This window comes from Tribolium castaneum, chromosome 4 (assembly GCF_031307605.1).
Source record: "Tribolium castaneum strain GA2 chromosome 4, icTriCast1.1, whole genome shotgun sequence".
Lineage (NCBI taxonomy): Eukaryota > Metazoa > Arthropoda > Insecta > Coleoptera > Tenebrionidae > Tribolium > Tribolium castaneum.
In genome coordinates, this window is record NC_087397.1 from 9744751 (window position 1) to 9755013 (window position 10263).

The window sequence follows — 10263 nt, forward strand, 5'->3', positions numbered from 1 at the left end:
ATCAACCAGACGCCGATATCGAGACATCTTCTGGGTGGGGGAAAAACTGGGCCGGCGGCAACGCTGAAAACTGCCTTCCCGGAGCCACAGGTTAAATTATTAATTAAATTAATAATTATTAAATTATTCATGTACTTCAAAAAAATATAATTTATATTTTCAATGAGAGATCTAATCACTAATAACAGAAATAACTTATTTACAATTTTATCAATCTTATTTAAAAAATAATTCGGTAAAATGCGTTTTTATAGTTTTGAAACAGCTAATATGGGTATTTTTTAAAACAGTTTTTTAACTAAAACAAAGTTTAAAAAAGTGGTCATCATTACAGCCAAGAAGCTGTAAATTCTTGAGTACTATTTTAAAATTTAATAAATAATAATAATGTTGGATTAACAGGATTACAGAAATTACGAAGATCTATGGGTAGTAATAAAGCAATCAGAAAAAAATTCGATTTTTATCAGTAAAAAATTTAAATAACAGCTAAACCACGCATAGTATTTTATTAAAATTTACCTAGTAAAAAAATCGTATATGCACAGTATCTAGTTTCAGTTTGCACAGTTTAAATAATAAACGTTCAGTAGCTAACTTGCAGGCTGGGACTTCGTTCTAGCAAACTAAATAGAAACATACCTCTCGAATGATTAAACTCCTAAATATAAAATTCGAAACGTAGAATATGGGTTTTTGTGGAGCTATAACAACGTAGAATTGGTAGCCTGCTGGCTGGGGTTTTGCCCCAGCGATCTAAAAGGAAACATACCCCTCAAACGATTACACTCAAAAACGTAAAACTGGAAATGTGGAATCCTACACTCTCTAGTTTTGAGATGCTATTATTTATTGTGCATTTATTATTTTTACTGTGCAATTATTATTTTTACTGTGCATTTATTATTTTTTCTGTGCAATTATTATTTTTATTGTTTATTTAATATTTTTACTGATCAAAAATACTTGTCGATTAAATAAAATACTGTGCATTTAATATGAACCCTTGTTTTAGTCCAAAATTAATTTATTTAAACTCCCGTATTGTTGGTTGCCTATGAAAATCTGTCAAAACTTGCTAAATTTTTGAAGTAAACTTCGTTCTGAATCACAGGGACGCCAGAAGGTCTTTAATTTTAAAGACCTTTTTATGTTTCTGTGATTATAATACACATTTTGGGTTTTAAATTTTTGTTTGTTTTAAGTTTTTTAGGCTTGGTGGGGTCGTTCTCGAAGTGCGACTCCAGGGCCATTATTTACTTGTGAATTTTGTCCTGATTTCTGTCATCATTGAAGAGTTTGCTCTTATTGCATATTATGCTACTGAAGAAATAAAATCCGACTTTGAATTTATGTTGGGGCACATTTTGCCGAACGTTTGGTTACTTCCTTTGTTGCTGTTGCTGAATTTTCGCATGGGCTTTAATTACCATACCAGAGGAAGAATTTGTTAACGACCCAGAATGGTTGTATGGTACTGAATGGTACTGGTGATTAGGATTTATACAGTCACTAAAATGGATGGTTACACTATGACAAATGTGAGTTTAAATTTTCTAGGCCTGGATTATATTTGAATTTATGTTTTGTGCAGAAATTCAAAGCTTTCCTCAAACCGTCGAACTTGTGAGGTTCCGAGGACTCAGTTTTGCGGTACACTTGATTGCAGGGGAATAGTAAGGCAAAACAAGACGAGAGAGTACTGGAGGATACAGGGGAACGCGAAAAAAGCAATTTAGAATCGAACGAGTAATCGATACAGAGTATGTGGAGCCTTACTATTTTAAAATGAGTAAAATCTAACGCAAAATGGAATTAAGCCTCCAAGACTGGTTATAACAGCGAATATACGAAATACGAACAATAATAACGGTTTTAAGAGGAGCTTTAATCCGTTGTCGAGAACGAAATTTATGATTGTTCTAGTTCGGAAGAGAAGCCCTTGCGAAGGGGGCGTATGTTAAGCCGTGAGTTTTTTTTAATTAAGTACAGTTGCGCCAATTGAAAACAAAATGGCTTTTTTTTCATTTTATTTGATATTTTTAAATCTCTCAAAGCATATTAAAGATTTACAGTTGGTAAATTGTTAAGGAGAACGCGTCTGTAATGCAGTACGAGCAAGAATAATTGCAACATTGCTACAAATTTTACTTTTAAAATTGTTATGCTTGTCTCAATTTTTATGTTCTAAAAACAATACTAAGTTTGCTTAACACTGTCAACAAAGCGAAAAGTTTAAATAAAACGTGTATATTTTATTAAAAAAATACCATTGTAATTAGTACCTACTTATTTAAGCACAAAAGATGAGTCCGCCATTGGTAACTCCATTTAAAAGAATCGAGAAATTAAAAGCAAATCGCATAAGAAAGGCGTAAAAACTTATGGTATCGCCGGTGCGCTGTAGGTACTATGTGCAGATTAGTTTGTTATTAGTTTAGTTTTGATTTGTGTATCAGTAGGTCATTGTATGACTTATGAAAAATTAAACAAATTTTGAAATGAGATCAATGTGGTCTTGTGTTACGGAAGTGCTGATGGTCTTGCTTTAAGGGTTCACACATTTGTGGAAGAAGTTTGTTAATAAGTATCCGGCAGTTAGCTATAATTCAGCACAGGCGCGTATTACTAATTAACTTAATTCGAATTAGTTTAATTCTGAATTAAATCTAAATTTCGCTTTCTGTAAACCGACCCTAATTTTAATTGCAATTAACATGTTCTGTAAACTGGTTCTAAATGTACGATTTAATTTAGAACTGGATTTTTTTATATTTGTACCTACAAATACAAGGTGACACAAAAGATGCTTTGTGAATATTAAAAAGTAATGCTAAAAGGTTTTACCCACGGTTTTTGAACGAGTTAACGCTAGATAATGTTTATCGATTCTATAATTTTTACATAAACACAAATCCTTTTAAGTTTTTGCAAAAATATTTCCTTTAGCGCTAAAGCTAAAAGCAGTAAAAAATGCAAAATTTTAAAATAATATTTTGCACCAGGATTACAGGAGTGCGATGTAATAAAAACGTTTATACAATAACAATATAGATTTGTTTAAGAAAATTACGAGGTTTACAAATTTTACACAATTTTAAGTATTTGCAATAATTTCCAGAAATTTGTAGAATACTGTAACTTTCTGTTTTACAATGACATGTCACGGTAAAGATTAAAGGTTTCTGTAAAATTGCAGTTTTAATGTCGATATCCGTTGTTAGTGGCATCTAGGTTTGAGGTACCAAAGTACAATTTTACAGATTTCTATAAAAGAAGGTGACCATCTTGCATATTTTTTTAAAACAGCGGATTACAGTAACCTGTAAATTTTTGAGTTCTAATTTGATAAATAATTCTGGAATAATTTTAAACCAAAATTCGTATCAGGATCACAAAAACGCAAGAAAACCTTTACATTTTTTTTGAATTCCTGTAATGCTTATACACATTTTGGTTTAAAATTATAGCAGAACTATTTTATTAAGAGATGGGGACACAAACATTACAGGTTACTGTAATTGCATATTTTAAAATAAATCAAATGTCATGAAATTAAAGTTTTTATTTTTAGATTTGAAACACTTCCTGTTATTATAGCGACTTCAAATTTTGTATGCACACACAACTTTTGGAGCACTATTACGTGATATACTTCGATTTATGATTTAAAAATGTGCAATGTATTTCGGTTCCTGATTGAGATACGGGAACGAAACCTATTTCATTCGATAGCGCAGAAAGAATACTACGGGGCGGTAGGTTTTTCAAAAGGGCAGAACCACCCCTCTATCTCCTACAGGAACGAAGATATTTCGCATTTTGTAAATCACAGATTTTCTTAAATTTTTATAAATATTTTTAAAACTAAAAAAGTTTAGGTAATTTCCCGTGATACTTGTACTCCAAAATTACAAAAAATGCAAGCATTATGCAACCAGTTATACAAGTATAGCATTACAGGTTACTGTAATTGCATATTTTAAAATAATAATTTGAAATTATTTTGGAATTTATTTCAAGGATTAGACAAGTATATTATTAACAAAAAAAAGAAGCGGTGATTCCATCTCTTTAAAACTAGTTAACAGCCGCGTAAATAATGTTTAGTAAAGGTAAAAAAACACAAATTAAAAAATAATAATTTTAATACAAATTCTAATACAAAAAAACATTACTGCAAACAGTGCAAACAAACTTACACAATATTCTAGTGGAATGTTTAAGTCATCAACAAGCTAATCAATTAACTATTGAGATTTGTAAACATGCAAAGTCTTACAATATTGCACAAAATATCAATTTTAACTGTTAGTCAAAACTATTTACAAACCTGATTTGCTACTACTCTACATATTTATAAGCGTTTTGTGTTCTAGCATTACTTTAATACTTTTGAAGTTGATTGAGTTGAGCTTACAAAACAAATTATTATTACAACCAGCACCTGTTTTAAAATTAAAAAATATATATTTACCCTTAGAGAAACAAAGCGACAAAAATAAAAAAGTAACAAGTTTAATACTCTACTAACTACTGAAAAAAAAATGTCATGTAAAGAAAAAATGTAGAATAGAAGAAGAAAAGAATATTATAATGTTCTTAGGTCAGACGATTGTGATTATCCAAGGCCATGGTCGTCAAAGAAACCTTGCGGTGTTTCCTCCTGCAACAAATCACAAATAAGACGTTTTAAACATAAAACACCAATATGAACGTGGATAACATAGAAATAATAAAATAAAAGTCTCACATACCTAAAATTTTGTGACTTCCGTGCACCTTTCACTTCATTTATCCACTTTCATATTGATTGGTAAATCTTACACAAGTTGACCGCAATTTCGAGGAAAAAATACAAAAGAGGGGCAAAGGGATGTTATTAAGTGCACAAATCTACTTGTACGGATATATTAAATACTGAATTGTACAACTACAAGTACCCAACAGAATAAAAGTAAAGTATTAGTACATGGCACATTAATTAGTCGTTCTAATCGTTGCAGTACAATGGACGATCACATGTGCGGAAAACTGGTGCGAGAAAGAAAACATTACGGTGTCTCATGATGTGTGAATATATAAAATACACAATGACAATACTGTTGGAGTTACAAATTTGGCAAGAGAAATAATCTGTTTCCAGTGTTTTGAGTGGACAAACAAGCCGAGTGAACAATTTATTGCCGAGTTGTTTTAAAAAATGTAAAAAAATAGATCGTTTTGAATCGTAGAAAATTTTCTCATGTGTTGTGTGCCCTCGTGTACGCCGTTACAGCAAACCAATGTCCCTTAAAGCACCTTCCACCGCTTCATCCTTTAGGAAAGAATAATAAGAAACTATCTATAACTACAAGATTAACATAACAAGGAACATGATGCATTTGTTTCCCCAGGAAGCAACAATACTACCACCTATGAACATACAAAAGCCATACGATTATTTACATCAAGTCAAACTACAAAAATATTATTGAACGTATTTATTGTAACAATATAAGTACATGTTCTTAACAGTTTAAACATTAATTTCATCGTACTGGCCGTAAAGTTTTGGCATCATTAGTACGTCTGGCTGAGGTATTTTTTATTATAATAATAATTTTTTTGGATGGAATCGATAATACTGAATTAACTATAAAGCAGTCTTGACATCAATCACTACTGCTAAGAAAAAAAGGCTTGTATGAACGTTCTCATGCTATGTTAAGTCATCCCAAGCCGTTTTTTCATAAACAGAAGAGTTTTTGTGGCACTAGCTCGTCTACTTACACCATAAATGTTTACATTTCATTTTAAAATACAACATGCGATCATGCAATTATTTTGTTTTAGTTTAGTAAAATCGGTACATGCATTTTAGTCACTTACTGGTTATTGAGCCGTTTTTTAATGGTCACAGTCAGCTACAACTAGTGGTGACTTGACGCGTTACCTGTGTGACGTAGTTATTAAGGGAGGTCAGAAAATTGAAGCTAAACAAACACTAAAATTGTCATTATTTTGTCAAATATTTCGAAAAAACGAATCGCAGAACAAAAATGAAGACAGATTTAGAATCCTCAGACAATTTTATGACAAATCGGCATACTTTTGTCCTGAACTTTTGGTTATTCTGATCTTGATGATTTTTTTATTGGAAGATATGTAAATAAAAATTTTGACCAAGTTGTTTTATTCAGATTATTAGCATAATTTTGACTCTATTACCACAAAATTTTGCCCAGTAATAGATAATTAATTAGTTAGAGCTGGCTATGTGTCGATTTATATCAATTACTATTATTTTTTTTATTTTTGGTAGAATGAAAGAATAAAATCAACCGTATTTCTCCAAAACTACATGTCGAACACAAATTAAAACAGATAGGAATCTCCAGATAATTTTACGTTAAAACAGCGTATTTTCAACCTAAATTTTCAATACTGTAATCGTGATAAATTTTTATTAGCAGATAAGTAAATAAAAAATTTAACCAAGTTTATTTTATTCGAATTTTTGTATAATTTTGACTCAATTGCAACAAAATTTTGCTCAGAAATAGCTAATTAACTAGTTGAAAGTGCTAAAAGTCGTTTTAGATAAAATTCTAATATGATTATTTTTTGTTTTTCAAAACTACGAATTTTATAACAAAATTGAGAACAGATTTAGAATTCCTAGACAGTTTTACGTCAAATAGGCATACATTTTTCATAAATTTTTGGTTATTGTGATCTTGATCACTTTTTTGTTTGTAAATACACAAGTAAATATAATTTTTTTGACTAAGTTGTTTTATTCGGTTTATTTGCACAATTCTAACTCGAAAGCCACAAAATTTTGCCCAGTAATAGATAATTATTAATTAGTTAAAAGTGTTTCAAGTCGTTTTAGATCAATTATTTCTTTTAGTATATTTTTTTTTAGTTTTTGTAAAATAGAAGAATTAAAATCGATTATATTTCATGGAATATCTCGAAAACTATAAATGTTATACCAAAAATGAGGACAGATTTGGAATCCTTAGACAATTTTACGTCAAACAGACATTCTTTTGATTTCAATTTTCAGTTATTGTAATCTTGATGATTTTTTTTTATTTGTAGAAAAGTAAAAGAAAATTTTTTACTAAGTTGTTTTGTTCAGTTTATTTGCACAATTCTAACTCGAATGCCACAAAATTTTGCCCAGTGATAAATAATTAATATTTAGTCAAGTGCTACAAGTCGTTTTAGATTAATTATTTCAGTTTTTTTTACTTTTTTTGTAAAATGGAAAAATTAAAATCAACTTTATTTCATCTAATATCTCAAGAACTAAGAATTTTATAAAAAAAAATAAAGACAGATTCGGAATCCTCAGACAATTTTACGTCAAATAGACATAGTTTTGGAAAAAAATCGGTTATTGTTATTGATTTTTTTATTAGCAGATAAGTAAATAATTTCTATTTTTTTTTTGTAAGACGGAAAATTAAAATCTACTGTATTTCGTGTAATATCTTCAAAACTAATAAAGACAAATTTAGAATCCTCTGACAATTTTACGTCAAATAAACATACCTTTGACATCAATTTTCAATTATTGTGATCTTGATGATTTTTTTTTTGTAGATAATTAAATAAAATTTTTGACTAAGTTGTTTTATTCGGTTTATTTGCACAAATTTGACTTGAATGCCACAAAATTTTGCCAAGCAATAGATAATTATTAATTAGTTAAAAGTGCTACAAATAGTTTTAGATTAATTATTTCTTTTTATTAAAAAAATGGAAGAATTGAAATCGACTGTTGTATTTTATGTATAAATATCTCCAAAACAAAAGATCTTATAACAAAAATGGGGACAGATTTAGAATCCTCAGACAATTTTATGTTAAACAGGTGGGTGTTCCTTTGACATAAATTTTTGGTTATGACCTTGATTCTTTTTTTTATTGACATATAAGTAAATAAAAATTTTGACCAAGTTGTTTTATTCAGATTATTTGCATAATTTTGACTAAATCCCACAAATTTTTGTTCAGAAATGGATAATTAACTAATTAAAAGTGCTATATTTATCAATTTCTAAAATATATTTCTAATTAATTTTTTTCTCCAAAAATACGAAATGTAGAACAAAAATAGAAAAAGATTGGAATCGTCAAGTAATTTTACGTTAAGTTTCTTTGAATTTCCCAAAAAGTTTCCAATAAAAGTCAAAAATAACGTTCCTCTATAATATTTATCCTTTTTATAAGAAACAATTTTTGTTTTAATTTCTCCTAAAACATTACTTTTTTCAAATTAAAACTTCACTTTTCCCGTGAAATTTTGCGCAAATTCTGATCACAAGATTAGTGGAATTGTTTGTTTGGCTTCAAGTAACTAACCTACCGTAATAAAAGTAGACGTCACGTCCGATAATGCGTGTTAAAATTTTTGTACCTAATGGCATCACATATTCAATAAAATTATCCTAAATTTTAAAAGTCTTTACGCTAAAAACCTTGAAGCATTACTTTACGAACATATGGCAAACTGACGATCAATTGTCGTTTAGATCCTTGAGTGCACAAAATAAAAAATAACAGGTAACAAAAACATATACATGTCAAGCACGTAGTGATGATTACATTGACAGTGCAACAGAGCTAGAGAAAGAAAAAAATGAAACGTTACTAACATCTGGACATTACCCTCCCGTTTATCATTAAGTAAATTTGTTCAGTTTTTTATGGCAATAAAATTAAACAAAGAATAAAAAAGAGGTCCAAGTGTTAGCGTCAAAATCACAACTCTATATTCCCATGACTAACCTCTTGTAGAAGATCCTGAGCTGCGATTGCTTTAAGAATTGTCTTCTTGCTAGTTTCCTGAATCTCTCCTCCAAGTAGAAGCTCATCAAGTATGAAATAAGCTTTCTCAAAGTTGAAAATTATATCGAGCTCGCACACCTACAACCCCCTGTCAGGCAAAATTCGGCACAATTTTCACACTTACACTTCCAAAATATTTATCAAGCAACTCGACATATCTGTGAATTACCTCCAAAGTGAGCAACTCGTTGTCTTCCTGCTCGATAGCACAACAAAAATACAAACTGGCGTACCTGCACAAATACAATCAAGACACACAATTGCAACCCCAGCGATTTACTACCGTTTGTAGACGATTTTCAAATCTCGCCACTCCAGGAAACTGCACATTTTTGGTTTACGAGCCAAGATTGTGGTGATTAACTCCCGCGTTATTTTCTTTTTCAATTTGTCGGGGTGTGCGACGTACCATTTTTGCAGACGCAATTTGCCTTGTCGGCTGAATAGTAGCATAAACTGCATCTGAAATACTCCACTTGTTGGGGCTCGTGACGAGTTGCAAACTGTACATACCATCGTTTGAAGGGGGCCGGTTATACAAACATCTACTTTTTTCACCACATATAGGAATAAATTAGGAACAAAACCGTGCACACCTCACGTAATAAACACGAAAAACTCAAATGACGTTTATTTGTGACAGGTAACGTTTTTTGGTTATTTATGGTGAAAAACCAAAAATCCCAACCGAAGATAAGTCCATGAACATTACAGTCGACCAGACAATCGCTGCTCGTTTTCTACAGCCAAGTTCACACCAGGAAAATTATCAAAATAATCGTAAATCATTATAAAAACATCAATAAGCTGTTACGCTGACTTGCATATCACATTTGTAAAACATCTGACCATTCTAATGTGTTTCTAATACAAATTAAAACTTAACTGCATTTAATTTCTGCACTTTTTATTCTCATATTCAAGCAATGCAAACTGATTTTTTTCACCCCCTTTATATCCTGCAATTTTCTTTATTTTTGCAAAAAATTAAGCCCTTCGATAGGGCCTTCGACTGTAAAACAACATGTTTGGACAAACACCCCTTGGGACCTTAACGAAAAGGAAAGGAGGAAAATAGTGAAAATAATGAATAAGAGTTTTGCAAAGTGCTTTTATAGAAAAGTTGTTGTACTTTATGTTTTATTACGTGGTAAACTTAACACACGTTAACACGCTCTTTATGAACGATTAAACACCCTTTTTCATAAAAATGTTTAACACGAAAAATTCATTTTTGCCTTAAATACATTTCAATAAATCACACTGAAGTTTATGTCGTTGACTTAAACGTAGATTTATCTGTACGTAACATATTTAATAATAATTAATAACGCTCTAAAAGAGCAGAAAAGAACACAAAATCTATAAAAGTGAAAGATTTCACATTTACAAATTATAACATAACCCTACTTTTAAAAC

General features: G+C 30.2%; 1 protein-coding gene and 1 long non-coding RNA gene across 4 annotated transcripts; one reads left to right on the top strand and one right to left on the bottom strand.

The window, feature by feature from the left end:
* The first annotated feature begins 1051 nt into the window (after positions 1–1051).
* LOC135265961 (uncharacterized) lies at positions 1052–3281 on the top strand. Its single transcript, XR_010333863.1, has 3 exons — positions 1052–1158; positions 1206–1541; positions 1595–3281. It is a non-coding gene; the product is annotated as an uncharacterized LOC135265961 (long non-coding RNA).
* Positions 3282–4130: 849 nt separating this feature from the next.
* Positions 4131–9522, bottom strand: AP-1sigma (Adaptor Protein complex 1, sigma subunit). Of its 3 annotated transcripts, XR_010333713.1 has the most exons (6): positions 9358–9521; positions 9128–9306; positions 8969–9077; positions 8785–8922; positions 4758–5317; positions 4131–4666 (listed from the first exon to the last, which is right to left on the bottom strand). XR_010333713.1 is itself a non-coding variant. In XM_965980.4 (5 exons), the coding sequence occupies exons 1-5, from the start codon at positions 9358–9360 to the stop codon at positions 4622–4624; spliced, it is 474 nt and encodes a 157-aa protein (XP_971073.1). In that variant the 5' UTR covers positions 9361–9520; the 3' UTR covers positions 4131–4621. The 3 variants fall into 3 exon arrangements, 2 of the variants coding, with proteins under 2 accessions (XP_971073.1, XP_064212234.1); XM_965980.4 differs by lacking the exon at positions 4758–5317 and having other exon boundaries at positions 9358–9520; XM_064356164.1 differs by lacking the exons at positions 4131–4666; positions 4758–5317 and adding an exon at positions 5469–8531 and having other exon boundaries at positions 9358–9522.
* Positions 9523–10263: the final 741 nt, after the last annotated feature.

Bases quoted from the DNA above. Each gene is read 5' to 3' on its own strand.
- AP-1sigma (XM_965980.4), bottom strand. The intron at 9,078-9,127 runs GTAGTAAATCGC...GTATTTGTGCAG, and splicing joins TTGAAAATCGTCTACAAACG to GTACGCCAGTTTGTATTTTT. The intron at 8,923-8,968 runs GTAAGTGTGAAA...AGGGGGTTGTAG, and splicing joins TTGATAAATATTTTGGAAGT to GTGTGCGAGCTCGATATAAT.